Below are 17569 nucleotides of genomic sequence, written 5' to 3'. Positions count from 1 at the left end.
CACCCTGGTCTACTCTGGTCACGTCATAGAACTTCTAGGCCGGCGCAGCCGTGTGGGCCTCCAGACAGTGCCGGTGTTCTATGATCCGCTGCTCCCATGGTTGAGCGCCCCCCCCTGTCATTGTGCGCATGCGCACAACCTTTGCGCATGCGCAGTTCCATTCTCATGACGTTTACACTACGTAGCCAGAATTGGCTGCTTCCCCCTTTTCTGCGCAGTTTGTCGCAGACAAATCACAAGTCGTCTTACTGACAGTCCATCAGTTGTTCTACGTTGCCATGTGTAAACACTTCATTCATTGGCTCATCAGCTTCTAGTCAGCGCGCTCTCTTTAGACGCCGAACTTGTAAGGGTTGGAGCTGTGAGTGAGGCGCCGCGCGCGCGAGCGAAGGTGCTGGCACTCCAGGATACTGCGCCTCACACCTCGGGTACCTGGGCACCGGGCTAAGGCAGCCAAGAGACCGAATCACCAGTGGCAGCGTGTGGCCTGGGGTGGCGCGGGCGTCCCTATCCTCTTTCTAATAAATTGGTCCGCCGGGGAGAAGGCTCCAGTGTCGCCCCAATATGCAGCGCAGCGGCGGCTGCCCTGAGCGTGTGGCCTGGGGTGGCGCTGGCGTCCCTATCCTCACGCCGGGGAGAAGGCTCCAGTGTGTCCCAAACGGCATCCCCCGACCTGCGTCTCCTACTCGGGGGATGCCGCCGTCGTTCTATCTGCGGACTGCGCCTAGCGGCGTGCACCACTCCCGCCGCCCCTGCACACTCTACACCCCTGCCACAAATCGTGCGACCTAGGCAAGGGGCTGAGATAACTGGAATTAAAACAAGCCATTGTAATTAACTGCAGTTAAACTTCATCGCATTGGGTCCCCTCACTTTAGAATCCACACATTTTGTTTATTTTATTACTCAGCGGGTTAATGCATCTACCGCAGAGATCAGTCTCCACCAAGAAGATTACAAGGTTAGACCTGGGTAAGATAATTCGGGATCCATAGGCGCTGGCTATATAGATCAGCGTGTACCCTGCAGGACACATGAGGGGTCCCTGCAAGGCACCACTTCCCACCTAGGTCGATGAAATTAATACAAAACACGCATTTGGTCAGGTTCGACAAACTTTATTAAAAAGACAAGGATGCTTACTGTGTCTCATATATTAAGGCCAGGTTTTGAGGTAGAATAACAAGCAATCACCCCGTCCACCCTTGAGTGCCATACAATAAGTATGCAGACTAAAACATAGATGGGAAAGTTGATCAACGGGTCTAGTCAGCACAATGATGGAAGGCTACTTAGGCAGTACGTGCATATTATATTCTTTTTGCAGCGTGCACAGAGCTACCACGCCTAACAACTCTGCATACAAGATGTAAAGACGCCATCTTGAGGCGTGTCAGCTTCAAGAGAAGCGCGAGAGTCTTTAAAGTGGAATACTAGGGGAAGGCACTGTTTAGGTGTAACCAGGTCACAAGGGGCGCCAAACCAGTGACATTTTTTTTATTTTGTCGTTTTAGCTATAGCACGGTAGGCTGAGACACCAAGGAGGAACCAGTCTGCTAATTGTTTGCAAACCTTGAGAGCCAAATCATGCTTTTAGCTTTCCAAGGTCGATAACATGTGGACAACCCAGCAGGGTTTTTATATATTATTGAAGACACCTCAATTACGAGTGTGTTCTTCCGGGCAGGGGCCTGGCCAGTCCTATCCGTGGCACTGGCCCAAACAGAGCATCTCTCTGCAGAATACTAATCACCCAAGGAATACTAATATTACGCAATAAGGAGGGTGCTTTCAAGACACAGGTAGGCCTGGGCAGCCCAGGTTTAATTTACAAAAAGGTGCATTAAGGCCACAACAAGGAAAAGTCAAGAGCACATGAAACGAGGAGATAATGGAGTGCGTAAGACAGGGAAATGTCTCCACACTTCGACATCTCTAGCTGCCCATATCTGGGGGAAGTAGCCCACAGAAGCCAGAAATCGTAATTTAGCCTGGGTCAGACGTGAGTAGTTTAAAGAGCCTGGAGCTTATCTGAAGCTGTTCAAGGTATGTATGAGCAGTCCATACCAGGCCAGACATCAAGCCAGCTCTTGTCAAGTGTGAGAAGCTCACCCAACTTGCAGATCTCAGACTGCCCGAGGTCAGGCCTGTGTAGCTCATTCATTCCAGAGGCCTCGAGCATAATGAGTTCACTCGATTTTTCTTTACATTTATAGAATTCAGAAAAAGGCCCAATTAGCAGGGAGTGTTGTATGAAGAAACCCGGATGTGTGTCCTGCATGAAGGATACAAAACGCAAGTAATCTACGTGTCATGAGCAGAGCAGGAGACCTAGAAGTAATTATGCGACGAAGACAGGGAAGATCAAAAGAAGTGCGCTGGATCTAACCACCTGACGACCAATTCCTCCTTCATCCCCTGGGCCAGATTTCTAGGTCACATGGCTCTCTTCATGCTATTTAAACGGCTTTGATGCCACCCAGTACAGAGTGCTCTAGTTGCTCCATGTCAAGTGTGAGCTGCTGCCTCCGTCCAAAAATCTCAAAGGGGTCTCCTATCAGGTATGAGCAGCGCAGCCACACCACAGAGTTCATGCTTCCACATGTCAAATAGAAGTTACTCTCTGCCCCCTCGGGAGGCTAAGGTGTTCTGAAGCGTGTCCTCTGCACCTATAACCGTTCTTGAGCCCTCCTCCCTCCCAGCACCTAAGGCATGTATAACCCTTTAATACAAAGGCCTCATTGCTGCCTTTTGGATTAAAGGATAGAAACAGTAAGGCTCCTTGCGTGTATTCCACAAAAGTATCAAATAAGATAACTCAACAAAACGAATGCCACCTACAGAGGTATCCTCCTAGGGCTGGCTCTGTTTTTCCTCCTTATGAGGTTGGTAATACATATGGTTGGCAAGTGACTATGTCACGAAGACACAATCTTTTTAGTACTGGGCTTTCGTGCATGTGTAAAGAAGCATCGCAGTTCAAGGAAGGTGGTCCTGTTTAGGCAAGGGGCTGCGCCTTCTGCTCACTGGGCACTACCACCTCAGCCGCCCCTTGCACACACTGCACATTGCCACTAGTTCTGCGAGCTAGGTAAGGGGCAGCGTGCGGCGTATGCAACACTCGCCTTCTGCACACGGGGCGCTAACACCAGCGGCACGCAGCACCTCAGCCGCCCCTGCACACTACACCCCTGCCACTAATCCTGCGAGTTAGGTAAGGGGCAGTGCGTGGCGTGTGTACATGTGGCATGCCGTGGTACTCACTAACCTCCTGCACCAGGAACACCAACTCCAGCAGCATGTATCATCCCAGTCACTCCTTGCACACTTTAGGTGTTGCACACTTTAAGTATTTCACACACGGTGTGTACATGTGCATAATAACATTCTAACGAGAGGCGCCTGCCACTGGTTCTGCGAAGTAGGTGAGGGCTTGCACACTGTGTGTGTACACCTGGTATGTCATGCCAGATTCCAGCCTCGTAGCACACTAAACACTAGTCATCCCTCAACAATACTACAGCTGTCTATGCGGGACAGTTAAAACCATGCACTTACGCACATGCAAGTTGTAATACTTTCGACATACCGTCATCCTGCACACGAACACTACCCCTCAGGACAGGTCCAACATGGAAAGATTTGACAGTGCACACCGCCACCCGATGCTTTCCATCATGTGTGCACACGTCTACCATGTGTGCAAACGTCCCATAAGTGTCCTCTCTCTATCGCCCTCCCTCTATTTATCTATCCCGCTCCCTCTATCTATCTATCGCCCTCCCTCTCTATCAATCGTCCTCCCTTACTCTATCGCCCTCCCTCTCTATCTATCGCCCTCCCTCTATTTATCTATCGCCCTCCCTCTATCTATCTATCCCCCCTCCCTCTATCTATCCCCTCCCTCTCTATCAATCGCCCTCCCTCTCTATCTATCTATCGCCCTCCCTTACTCTATCGGCCTCCCTCTCTATCTATCTATCGCCCTCCCGCCCTCTCTATCGCCCTCCCTCTCTATCTATCGCCCTCCCTCTATCTATCAATCGCCCTCCCTCTATCTATCAATCGCCCTCCCTCTATCTATCTATCGCCCTCCCTCTATCTATCTATCGCCCTCCCGTTATCTATCTATTGCCCTCCCTCTCTATCTATCGCCCTCCCTCTATCTATCGCCCTCCCTCTATCTATCGCCCTCCCTCTATCTATCTATCGCCCTCCCTCTATCTATCTATCGCCCTCCCGTTATCTATCTATTGCCCTCCCTCTCTATCTATCGCCCTCCCTCTCTATCTATCGCCCTCCCTCTCTATCTATCGCCCTCCCTCTCCCTCTATCGCCCTCCCTCTCCCTCTATCTATCGCCCTCCCTCTATCTATCGCCCGCCCTCTATCTATCGCCCTCCCTCTATCTATCGCCCTCCCTCTCTATCTATCTATCGTCCTCCCTCTCTATCTATCGCCCTCCCTCTCTATCAATCGCCCTCCCTTACTCTATCGGCCTCCCTCTCTATCTATCGCCCTCCCTCTATCTATCGCCCTCCCTCTATCGCCTTCCCTCTCTATCTATCAATCGCCCTCCCTTACTCTATCGCCCTCCCTCTCTATCTATCGCCCTCCCTCTCTATCTATCGCCCTCCCTCTATCGCCCTCCCTCTATCTATCGCCCTCCCTCTATCTATCTATCTATCGCCCTCCCTCTATTTATCTATCGCCCTCCCTCTATCTATCTATCGCCCTCCCTCTATCTATCTATCGCCCTCCCTATCTATCTATCGCCCTCCCTATCTATCTATCGCCCTCCCTCTCTATCTATCGCCCTCCCTCTCTATCTATCGCCCTCCCTCTCTAGCTATCGCCCTCCCTCTCTATCGCCCTCCCTCTCTATCTATCGCCTCCCTCTCTATCGCCCTCCCCCTCCCTCTATCTATCGCCCTCCCTCTATCTATCGCCCTCCCTCTCTATCTATCGCCCTCCCTCTATCTATCTATCGCCCTCCCTCTATCTATCGCCCTCCCTCTATCTATCGCCCTCCCTCTATCTATCAATCGCCCTCCCTCTATCTATCTATCTATCTATCTATCTATCTATCTATCTATCTATCTATCTATCTATCTATCTATCGCCCTCCCGTTATCTATCTATTGCCCTCCCTCTCTATCTATCGCCCTCCCTCTCTATCTATCGCCCTCCCTCTCTATCTATCGCCCTCCCTCTCCCTCTATCGCCCTCCCTCTCCCTCTATCGCCCTCCCTCTATCTATCGCCCTCCCTCTATCTATCGCCCTCCCTCTATCTATCGCCCTCCCCCTCCCTCTATCTATCGCCCTCCCCCTCCCTCTATCTATCGCCCTCCCTCTATCTATCGCCCTCCCTCTATCTATCAATCGCCCTCCCTTACTCTATCGCCCTCCCTCTCTATCAATCGCCCTCCCTTACTCTATCGCCCTCCCTCTCTATCTATCTATCTATCGCCCTCCCTTACTCTATCGCCCTCCCTCTCTATCTATCTATCGCCCTCCCTTACTCTATCGCCCTCCCTCTCTATCTATCGCCCTCCCTCTCTATCTATCGCCCTCCCTCTATCTATCGCTCTCCCTTTATCTATCGCCCTCCCTCTATCTATCTATCGCCCTCCCCCTCTGTCTATCTATCGCCCTCCCTCTATCTATCGCCCTCCCTCTCTATCTATCTATCGCCCTCCCTCTATCTATCTATCGCCCTCCCTCTATCTATCGCCCTCCCTCTATCTATCGCCCTCCCTCTATCTATCAATCGCCCTCCCTTACTCTATCGCCCTCCCTCTCTATCAATCGCCCTCCCTTACTCTATCGCCCTCCCTCTCTATCTATCTATCTATCGCCCTCCCTTACTCTATCGCCCTCCCTCTCTATCTATCTATCGCCCTCCCTTACTCTATCGCCCTCCCTTACTCTATCGCCCTCCCTCTCTATCTATCGCCCTCCCTCTCTATTGCCCTCCCTCTACCTATCGCCCTCCCTCTATCTATCGCCCTCCCTCTATCTATCTATCGCCCTCCCTCTATCTATCTATCGCCCTCCCCCTCCCTATCTATCGCCCTCCCCCTCCCTCTATCTATCGCCCTCCCTCTATCTATCGCCCTCCCTCTCTATCTATCTATCGCCCTCCCTCTATCTATCTATCGCCCTCCCTCTATCTATCGCCCTCCCTCTATCTATCGCCCTCCCTCTATCTATCAATCGCCCTCCCTTACTCTATCGCCCTCCCTCTCTATCAATCGCCCTCCCTTACTCTATCGCCCTCCCTCTCTATCTATCTATCGCCCTCCCTTACTCTATCGCCCTCCCTCTCTATCTATCTATCGCCCTCCCTTACTCTATCGCCCTCCCTCTCTATCTATCGCCCTCCCTCTCTATCTATCTATCGCCCTCCCTCTATCTATCACCCTCCCTCTATCTATCGCCCTCCCTCTATCTATCTATCGCCCTCCCTCTATCTATCTATCGCCCTCCCTCTATCTATCGCCCTCCCTCTCTATCTATCGCCCTCCCTCTCTATCTATCGCCCTCCCTATCTATCGCCCTCCCTCTCTATCTATCGCCCTCCCTCTCTATCTATCACCTCCCTCTCTATCTATCGCCCTCCCCCTCCCTCTATCTATCGCCCTCCCTCTATCTATCGCCCTCCCTCTCTATCTATCTATCGCCCTCCCTCTATCTATCGCCCTCCCTCTATCTATCGCCCTCCCTCTCTATCTATCTATCGCCCTCCCTCTATCTATCGCCCTCCCTCTATCTATCGCCCTCCCTCTCTATCTATCAATCGCCCTCCCTTACTCTATCGCCCTCCCTCTCTATCAATCACCCTCCCTTACTCTATCGCCCTCCCTCTCTATCTATCGCCCTCCCTCTCTATCTATCTATCGCCCTCCCTCCCTATCGCCCTCCCTCTCTATCGCCCTCCCCCTCTCTCTATCTATCGCCCCCCCCTCCCTCTATCTATCGCCCTCCCTCTATCTATCGCCCTCCCTCTATCTATCGCCCTCCCTCTATCTATCGCCCTCCCTCTATCTATCGCCCTCCCTCTCTATCTATCTATCGCCCTCCCTCTATCTATCGCCCTCCCTCTATCTATCGCCCTCCCTCTATCTATCGCCCTCCCTCTATCTATCTATCGCCCTCCCTCTATCTATCGCCCTCCCTCTATCTATCGCCCTCCCTCTCTAGCTATCGCCCTCCCTCTCTAGCTATCGCCCTCCCTCTCTAGCTATCGCCCTCCCTCTCTAGCTATAGCCCTCCCTCTCTAGCTATAGCCCTCCCTCTCTAGATATCGCCCTCCCTCTCTAGCTATCGCCCTCCCTCTCTAGCTATCGCCCTCCCTCTCTCTATCTATCACCCTCCCTCTCTCTATCGCCCTCCCTCTCTCTCTATCGCCCTCCTTCTCTATCTGTCGCCCTCCCTCTCTCTATCTGTCGCCCTCCCTCTCTCTATCTGTCGCCCTCCCTCTCTCTATCTGTCGCCCTCCCTCTCTCTATCTGTCGCCCTCCCTCTCTCTATCTGTCGCCCTCCCTCTCTCTATCTATTGCCCTCCCTCTCTCTATCTGTCGCCCTCCCTCTATCTATCGCCCTCCCTCTATCTATCGCCCTCCCTCTATCTATCGCCCTCCCTCTATCTATCGCCCTCCCTCTATCGCCCTCCCTCTATCGCCCTCCCTCAATCTATCTCTCGCACTCCCTCAATCTATCTCTCGCACTCCCTCAATCTATCTCTCGCACTCCCTCAATCCCTCTATCTCTCGCACTCCCTCAATCCCTCTATCTATCGCACTCCCTCAATCCCTCTATCTATCGCACTCCCTCTGTCTATCGCCCTCTATCTGTCTATCGCCCTCCCTCTCTATCTGTCTATCGCCCTCTATCTACCTATCGCCCTCCCTCTCTCTATCTATCTACACCATGTAACTTGCCTTATCTGCATACTCTCTGCTAATTTTATGTTATCAATTTGCAGGATTATGGCGGTATGCAGAGACCTGGAATTGTTGTCGACTACCAGACAAATCTGGTATTTGGTGGGACTGCTGGAAGGTGGATGAAAAGAAAGATGATGCAATCGCTTAATAAACCCATTGGAGGGGCGTTTGTCGGCAAAAAACCTAAATTGAGAAAACCTGGATCAAATGGCAATGCAGTCAAAAAAGGTATGTTTCTAGATAGAGGTTTCGCCTGGCGATCTGCTGCACAGCAGCGTTCGCGCAGGCGAAAACTTTTGTTTAGCAGTATGGGTGCTTTGTCCCACCTGCTCTTCCATTGGCTAGCTCCATAAATGGAGGCTAGCCATTGGAAGGGACATCTGTCTGTTATTGCCCTCCCTCTATCCATCTATCGCCCTCCCTCTATCTATCTATCTATCTATCTATCTATCGCCCTCCCTCTATCTATCTATCGCCCTCCCTCTATCTATCTATCGCCCTCCCTCTATCTATCTATCGCCCTCCCTCTATCTATCTATCGCCCTCCCTCCCTCTATCGCCCTTCCTCGATCAATCTCTCGCCCTCCCTCGATCAATCTCTCGCACTCCCTCTATCTATCTGTCGCACTCCCTCTATCTATCTATCGCACTCCCTCTATCTATCTATCGCACTCCCTCTATCTATCTATCGCACTCCCTCTCTATCACCCTCCCTCTCTATCGCACTCCCTCTCTATCTATCGCCCTCCCTCTATCTATCTGTCTATCTATCTATTGCCCTCCCTTACTCTATTGCCCTCCCTTACTCTATTGCTCTCCCTCCCTCTCTATCTATCGCCCTCACTCTATCTATCGCCTCCCCTTCCTCTCTATCGCCCTCCCTTCCTCTCTATCGCCCTCCCTTCCTCTCTATCGCCCTCCCTTACTTTAACGCCCTCCTTCTCTTTCTTATCTATCGCCCTCCCTCTATCGCCCTGTTCTCTTCTCTTCTCACGTACTGATCTGCTGCTCTCTTCCACCCTGCCTCCTTCTCTAACTCCCTGTTCTCTTGTCTTCTCACGTGCTGAACTGCTGCTCTCTTCCACCCCACCTCCTTCTTTAACTCCCTGTTCTTTTACTGTGCTGATCTGCTGTTCTTTCACCCCGCCTCCTCCTCTAACTCCCTGTTCTCTCACACACAACCACACCACACACAACCAAACCACACGCGCTACCAGACCCAACCACACACGTTTATAAGCATTTTATCTTCTTTATTTCTCAACTCACTAATGCAAATGAAAACCTGTACAGCAGTGTCCTTACTGCAGTTTTCATAATTGTAGCCAAGAAGTATCTACACCTACCAGAATGGCAACAACTGCTGCTTAGCCTACGAATTCCTTGACCACCCAACATTGGTTCTTGGATTATGCCTGCCATTATTATAAAACTGTTAACACATTTTTGCACACCATGTAACTTGCCTTATCTGCATACTCTCTGCTAATTTTATGTTATCAATTTGCAGGATTATGGCGGTATGCAGAGACCTGGAATTGTTGTCGATTACCAGACAAGTCTGGTATTTGGTGGGCCTGCTGGAAGATGGATGAAAAGAAAGATGATGCAATCGCTTAATAAACCTGTTGGAGGGGCGTTTGTCGGCAAAAAACCTAAATTGAGAAAACCTGGATCAAATGGCAATGCGGTCAAAAAAAGGTATGTTTCTAGATAGACAGCTTCTGGTTTTTAGGTTTCGCCTGGCGATCTGCTGCGCAGCAGCGATCGCGCAGGCGAAACCTTTTGTTTAGCAGTATGGGTGCTTTGTCCCGCCTGCTCTTCCATTGGCTAGCTCCATAAATGGAGGCTAGCCATTGGAAGGGACATCTGTCTGTTATTGCCCTCCTTCTATCTATCGCTCTCCTATCTATCTATCGCCCTCCCTCCCTCTATCTATCGCCCTACCTCTATCTATCTCTAGAGATTGGCTCGTAAGGGAGAATGCGGTTCCAAGTCTAGCCGGTGCCATTCAGCCGCCGCTGTGTGGCTGGCACCAGAGGGTAGGTCCGACGACAGGGTATGTGGGGTCCGGTTAAACAGTTTTCGTTTAGCTGGCACCGATGGGTGAGGCGCACAGCCTGGGATGATGACGGGCTGGGTAGACTGGGTGTGTGCGCTGCTACCAGAGGGCGAAGTTCGAAGATTATGTCGCTGGCGGGCAGAGATGGGGTCTGATGGCCAGGGTGCAGCTGGCATACGTCTGTGGCTTTCACTCGATTATTGTGCACCCCCTGCCTGCCATGCTCTTCTGCGCTCTTCTCCCTGGCAGGCTACGGCAGCCAGGGCAATGCCTCATTGTCTTTTGGGAGTGGTTGGCAGGTTGGCGCTCTCTTGTAAACGCCAGGCGCGCCGCCCAGCGGCTGCTCTCTGAACTGCCTCCTGTTGAGTTCAGACGGAACCAGCCTTTCCCTTTTCTGCCTGAACCTGGTGCCCAGAGCAGGCGCCCGTGGCCCGCCCGCATCCATCCCCCCGAGGCCTGGGCCGAGGCTGCGCCGGTGGAGCCGCATTCCAGAGGAGCCAGACCCGGCCGGCTCCGAGCTCGGATTCCTTCAGAATGCAACTTCCGGTTGGGCGAAGTTTGCTGTGAGCGCAGCAGGCAGGTGTTGTAGTTACTCAGTGAGTGTTTGTCTGTCGGAGGCGTCCTGAGCCGGGATATGGCGGACAGAGAGCTCACCCCCTCGCTGCCACCCCTTCGGCTCACGAACAGGTGGGCGCTGGATTATTTTGTAATACTGGGCGGGTGAGATGCGGAGTCGGTGCTGGATGAAAGCGAGGTTTAGACGAACGAGTGGCTGGGATGAACCTGAATCTCTCACCCTGCACTGGACCTCCACACCCGTCACTCACACTGGACCCCGGCACCCGTCACTCACACTGGACCCGATCACCCCTCATTCACCCCCGCACACATTATGGACCCCCGCACACGTTATGCACCCCCGCACATGTTATTCACCCCCGCACTGGTCCTCGGCATCAGTCATTCACCCCTACACTGGACATTGCCATCACCACAGGACCTCTGCAGGAATCACTCACAACTACACCATGTCTGCCTCCCGCCACTAAACATTGGATCTGAACACCCCCACTCACCCCTAGATCTGAGCACCTGCTACTCACCCCTGGACCAGAGCACCCGCCACTCACCCCTGGACCAGAACACCCACCACTTACCCCTGGACCAGAGCACCCGCCACTCACCCCCTGGACCAGAGTACCCCTACTCACCCCTAGATCTGAGCACCCGCTACTCACCCCTGGACCAGAGCACCCGCCACTCACCCCTGGATCTGAGCACACGCCACTCATCCGTGGACCAGAGCACCCCCCAGTTGAAAATTAACTTAGGTGAATCTGAAGGAGCTACATTTTAAGGTGTATTTCAGAGTGCACAGTCTGTTACGATGAGACCCAGGGGCTTATTATGTCTGTGGTGCATTGAACCTTGGGGGCAAGTCAGAAGTGCTCACTATATCCTCGTTGGCTATTATTACTAAACCTTAGGCTTGCATTAGAGTCTAATGGGCCTCTTTCACTTGGACGCGACGTGTTGCTTGTATCTGATTTTGGATATTACATAAAATGTGACAATCGTGGCAGATCTGGTATTAACATTGGTAAATATTTCAGGAGTTACTGGCGATTAAATTGTGGAAACATGATTTCTGGTATTTATGATGCAACTCTCCCCCCAGCAGCAAAGGGAAACTGGAAACCGTCTCGTAAATTAGGCGCGTTTGCTGTCCTACCTCCAGGCTATTTCAAGCAATAATTGTTTAATAAATAGTTGAAATATTGATTTGTGACAGGAGGAACACGCTGTAGAAAATGTGACTCTAGTATGTAAGGCATTATGTATTGCAATAGGAATGGGGAGCTCACAGAAGTCCGCGCATACTTCTTATCCTTTGAATACACACACACACCCACCCACTAAGCAATCTGTATCCTGTGCTCTACTCATTCCCCACACGCCAGATTTCTACTCACCTTTCACCCTCAGCTCTTACCTGTGCCCTCAGCTCTTACCCCTTTGCCCTCAGCTCTTACCCCTTTGCCCTCAGCTCTTACCCCTTTGCCCTCAGCTCTTACCCCTTCGCCCTCAGCTCTTACCCCTTTGCCCTCAGCTCTTACACCTGTGCCCTCAGCTCTTACACCTGTGCCCTCAGCTCTTACACCTGTGCCCTCAGCTCTGACCCTGCCCTGTGCCACACATTGAATTGGAGATCTCTGCCTCGTTCACAGTTGCTAGATGGACCATATCAGTAATATTCATTGGCAGTCTGGGATGGGACAAAAACCTGACTGGAGGTGGTAGGGGGTTTTTGGGGTACTTGGACGATCACATTGTCACTGTTAATGTGTACTCTCCAGCCTGGCATGCTGCTGCAGCCGGTGACTGCTCCTCTGAACTCTTCTCTCCTTCCCAGAGCTTAACACCAAGAAGCTTGGCTTTGACGAGTTCTTGCCCATGCTGCAGACAATTGCGAAGAACAAGGACCAGGGTACCTACGATGACTTTGTGGAGGGGCTGAGGGTCTTCGACAAAGAAGCCAATGGCTCTGTGATGGGCGCTGAGCTGCGACATGTACTAGTCACTCTGGGTAAGAGGCCATTTTGGCACAGTACTATTTTCAAGGCAGAGAGTATTTGACTGCTGAACTCCCCAGCCCCCCTGCAGTATTCAGGGCCCCCCTTTCTGATTCCGAGCTTAGATTTCTACCCGCGTCTGGATATTACAGTTAATGTGCCCTGTTTCAGCCTTACAAAGTGTCCTATCAATCTCATTTAACTGTACATTCTTTTGGGGCGAGGGAGGATGGGGACATGGTTGGGTTACAAGTGGTTTTTGGATTGCCCATTCTACAGGCTAGAGCTTTGACTGACTAATAGTTAGTCTTGGTGAGCCATGTCCTGGAAATTGGTGGCGTCCTTGTCTTGTGGGTAGCGGCCTCTTCAGAACATCTGCTCTGTCTGGTTTTACCCTGGTGGCTGGCTAGTCTCACCAGCCAGTGCTGCTTCTGTGGCGGAAGTGTATTTGGTGGGTAAGTGCTGGGTCTGAAGCTGTGCGTGCTGCTGCATTCTTGGCAGTTAATCTGGAAGGTGTTTGATCGAAGCCTGTGTGCATTTTTGTCCTTTCCTTTGTGCAGGTGAGAAGATGTGTCTGTGTGTGGCTCTGTCTGTGTGTGTGGCTCTGTGTGTGGCTCTGTCTGTGTGTGTGGCTCTGTGTGTGGCTCTGTCTGTGTGTGTGGCTCTGTCTGTGTGTGTGGCTCTGTCTGTGTGTGTGGCTCTGTCTGTGTGTGGCTCTGTCTCTGTGTGTGGCTCTGTCTGTCTGTGTGTGTGTGGCGCTCTGTCTGTCTGTGTGTGTGTGGCGCTCTGTCTGTGTGTGTGTGTGTGGCGCACTGTGTGTGTGTGTGTGTGGCGCACTGTCTGTGTGTGGCGCATAGCGCTCTGTGTGTAGCGCTCTGCATGGATAGCTTCTTTTGTCGGCTCTGTGTGTGGGTGGCTCTGTCTGTGTGAGAGTGGCTCTATATGAATGTCAGTGCAACCCATCACGTCATTAACAATTACAGACCTTCACATCGCCAACACCTTGGCATTGGTTTGATAGTTGAAATAATTGGGCAGTGTGGTGGTTATAATATTAATTATGTGTATCTCAAAATAAAGGCTTTGTCAATGTGAAGGGCATGTCTTTGAAATTGGATGGCCTCTTCTCCCTATTTCTTTTTTTTCCAAATCCTTGGGCTCTCTCATTGACCAATCTGTGTCCTTCAAAGGGCATGTCCTGAAAAGAGCACAGACATCGGAGTCCCAGCTTACATTAAAGCACATTATCTGCTCGCCTGGTCTCTTGGCTGTGCTCTTTTCCCTTGGGGGTTTCAGGTCACGGCCTGCTTGTTAGGGTTTGATTGCTTGCTTGTGGAGGGAGCGAGATTGCGGGTCATTCCCTAATAAGAGTCCCTGGTGTTTTTTAAAAACGCTTATCTGGCACACCCTGGTGGCAGAGTAGTTTCTAAAGGGTTTCTGTCCACATTGAATGCCTTCTCTTCTAGGTTCCAACCAAGTTATTGTAGTTGAACTAGCAGTATGTGTATAAATTAACGTTTATTTATCTAAAAAAAATTCCAGGCTTACAAGGAACAAATAAAAAGGGAGAGCGTACTCACTGCTACAAGTATCCTAAACAACCCAACAGTCAAGTCCCGGTACGAACAGTATGCAACGGTAAGATTTTTAGGAGCCATATCTGAAGACATTGAACCTATTGCCTCAAGTTGAATAATTGCTTGGCCAGTTAAATCGGCAGTCCAACTTTTTCTATGAGAGTTACCACAATGGTGAGTGACCATGCCTTCCAGAATTATTGTTCTGACTACTCAGATGTCTGTCACAATTAAAGTTTTACAACCCACTGAAAATGCCAAAGGTTCCAGGGACGTTAGTTTCATTTTTACCCACACAACCATAGAAAAGTTAGCACTTAAAATTTTAATAGGTTTTTAAAAAAAAGCAATTGCCCATGAGGGGGTCCCCCCATGTGTCCTATAGGTTCAGGATACCTGTATCCTGACTCGTGTTTTCACACTGTCAAACCCCCAATCTTCCAGGGTATTGGTGAGCTGCCAGTAGATTCAGAGCTATCCGTTGGAGATGTCTGCTTTAAATATAAATGTAATCCAGCAAATTCTTTATTGGTATTTCTAGTAAGTATATTTCTGTTGCAGTCTTGTATTCAACCAGAAATATGGCCATTCTGCAGTTCTACTTAAAAGCGAATTTCACACCACACATGGGTAACCCTTCAGCCACAGGCATAAAAGCATCAACAGCTTACCTTCTCTTTCAATAAAACTTCTCAATCTGCCCAATCTACCTTCTCTTTAGGAATGCTGGAAATCTCACTGGATGGAAAGCAATTTCCTTCAGCTGAACGCTGCAAAAACTGAGGTTCTGCTCTTTGGAGATGCCCCCTCCTCTGGTCACCTTCCTGGTGGCCCCCAGAACTAGGCACACCCCGACCCCGGCAACCACAGTCAAAAACCTCTGTGTTCACCTTCAACAGTCCCTAAACATGAAGAAACATGTTACTCACACAGTCTGATCCTGCTTCCACACCCATGGCTTACTAAGGAAAGCTTTTACTTATCTCCCCGACACAACAAGGAAAACCCTAACACAGGCCCTGATACCAAGCAAGCTGGACTATTGCAACGCCCTATTGATCGCAGCAAATTAGTCCTCCTTAAACCAATTGCAAATGATACCGAACACAGCCGCCTGCACGGTTCTGAATGCTCCCCCCAGATCAGCTTCCTCTCCCCTCCCTCATCAGCTACACTGGCTGCCAATACGACAGCGCGTGAAATTCTAGATCTGCTGTCTCACACACAAAGCTATCTGGGGCAATGGCCCTCCCGATGTAATAGAGAAACTTCGCCGCTATTACCCGGCTCGGACTCTGCGCGCCAGCTCCCAATCGCTCCTCAAAAGCCCCAACATAAAAAAGGCTAGACCCGGAGGCAAGTCCTTCTCGCACCCTTCATCTGGAATCAACTACAGCTGGCCCTAAGACAGTGTTTGGACCATCTTAAATTCAGAAGACTCCTGAAAACCGCCCTGACAGAGTGAGGGAGTGAGAGTGGGAAAGGGAGGGAAAGGAGGGAAAAGGAGTGACAGAGTGAGGGAGTGACAGGGGGAAAGGGAGACAGTGAGAGGGAAAGGAAGGGAGGGAAAGGGAGTGAGTGAGGGAAAGGGAGACAGAGTGAGGGAGTGAGAGAGGGAAAGGGAGACAGTGAGGGAGTGAGAGGGAAAGGGGGGAGGGAGTGAGAGAGGGAAAGGGAGACAGGGAGACAGAGGGAGGGGAACAGAGTATGGGAGAGGTAGGGAGAGTGAGGGAGGGAGACAAAGAGAGAGCAAGAGATGTGTGTATCCCGGGTCTGGTGGCTCAGTGGACGAAGGTGTCCGCTGCAGGGACCAGTGATCAACCTCATGGTCAGTTGTGTTTTTTTTTGTTGCTCTAGCCCTGCCACCTCCCCCACTGACCCCGCCCCCACTGGTGCGGCCCTCGGACACAAACCACAGTGTAAATTTGGCCCCTGAGAGAACGTTTGTGAGTACCCATGACCTATGCTGTGCTTCCAAGCGCTGAGATACCCCCCTGGGGGTGATTCAAGAGCTATACAAATTAAATAAAATCATTAATTAAATCAAACAGGTACACATGCTGCAAACTGATAAGTTAATGACCATCAACAATTAGCTTGCAGCCTGTAATGCTGTGGATGCACTTCCACCCTTCCTGCCTCCAGGGCTCACACTGCATATTGAATGTTCAGATCTGTTTACTCCTTCCTCAGCTTTGCAAATAACACTTCTTCCGTATTGAGTTTCACCCAAAAAAATTGTAGTTTCGCAGGAAATTAATTTCTTGGAAATGTGATGCCCACCCTCAATATTCCAGTCACCGCCCCCTCTGTACAAGGACTCCTCAGAGCTCATGGGCGTTCATAGACCTGGCATGGATTTTTCCATCCTATGGCCTGTCTGGACATACTCTAAAATTTAGAAGTCCTGCATATGTTCTCCCCGTTGTAAGATGCCTTTTCTAATAATACATTCTTTCTGCTTTTTTGTGATCTGAAATCTGAGTTCTTTACTTGCACTGTACACAAGACTTTTGTTGTTACTTTTGTAATAGTTAGTGTGCATTTGTTCTGCAAAATTTTGCTAAAGATGATTTAAAACTTGTGTTTACTTTTAGGGTGAGAATCCCTTTGAAATCGTTGAACAAACAGGAGAATCGGTAGTTGAGGAAACAACTGATGCGAATGATGAAGACAATGAGCAAAACGAAAAGGAGGACATTGATGGTGAAAACGATGAAAATGAGGAGCAGATAATGTGGAGGCAGAAAGTGCAGATGCGGATGATGCTGCTGACCCAAATGATTACTCTGGGGACCTAACCACCACTGATGAAAACTAGTTGAGAAACTGCCCTGAAAGACCAAACACTTTAGCACACTGCATTGGTGGACTTAAAGAACAATTTTCCGCAAAGTTGAGCAGTTCGTTCACGTTGCATGCATTCCACTTCTGTTTTAATTGCCTATGGGCAAACCGGTTTTATGTTTTGTTTTTTTAGTATATTACGCACAGCAAATGCTTCAGTATTCTTCCAGTGTAAATTGATTTGTTCATGGTTACGTTTTGAGTAATTTTGAGCAGTTGGAGTTCTAAACATTCCAATGTGAATTTTTCCAGTTTTTAGCGCCCAATGTAGTGTTGTATATAATTCAAGCTGTTGTAGCAAAGAAACCCTGATTATGTCCTGCAGTAATAAAGGCTTACAACAAAATTATACACTTATTTTGCACCTCTCCTATGTGGTACTGTCTACCTCAAAGAAGGGGTACACTCAAGGTGGTGTTTTATGCCCGGAGGTAGCGCCCCAGGGGGGAGCACTCGCCTGTTTAATGCTGATCAAAGGCTCTTTGCTGAGGTGTGAGATTGGAGAGGGTGCCGAGGGTATTCTGGGTGACGAGGTGTCACTGTAAGGCCTGGTAGCCTCTA

General features: G+C 50.3%; 1 protein-coding gene across 3 annotated transcripts; it reads left to right on the top strand.

The window, feature by feature from the left end:
• Positions 1–367: 367 nt before the first annotated feature.
• On the top strand, positions 368–17365 carry LOC147705771 (myosin light chain 3, skeletal muscle isoform-like). 3 transcript variants are annotated; one of them, XM_086932227.1, is made up of 6 exons: positions 382–428; positions 7988–8177; positions 9460–9650; positions 12425–12598; positions 14127–14222; positions 16759–17365. In XM_086932227.1, the coding sequence occupies exons 3-6, from the start codon at positions 9629–9631 to the stop codon at positions 16761–16763; spliced, it is 297 nt and encodes a 98-aa protein (XP_086788353.1). In that variant the 5' UTR covers positions 382–428; positions 7988–8177; positions 9460–9628; the 3' UTR covers positions 16764–17365. The 3 variants fall into 3 exon arrangements, 2 of the variants coding, with proteins under 2 accessions (XP_086788353.1, XP_086788352.1); XR_015297607.1 differs by lacking the exon at positions 14127–14222 and having other exon boundaries at positions 368–428; positions 16759–17346; XM_086932226.1 differs by lacking the exons at positions 382–428; positions 7988–8177 and having other exon boundaries at positions 9207–9650; positions 16759–17346.
• Positions 17366–17569: the final 204 nt, after the last annotated feature.

This window comes from Lissotriton vulgaris, chromosome 7 (assembly GCF_964263255.1).
Source record: "Lissotriton vulgaris chromosome 7, aLisVul1.2, whole genome shotgun sequence".
Classification (NCBI taxonomy): domain Eukaryota; kingdom Metazoa; phylum Chordata; class Amphibia; order Caudata; family Salamandridae; genus Lissotriton; species Lissotriton vulgaris.
The sequence above is the reverse complement of the archived record's forward strand: the minus strand, read 5'-3'. Positions and strand labels throughout refer to the sequence as shown.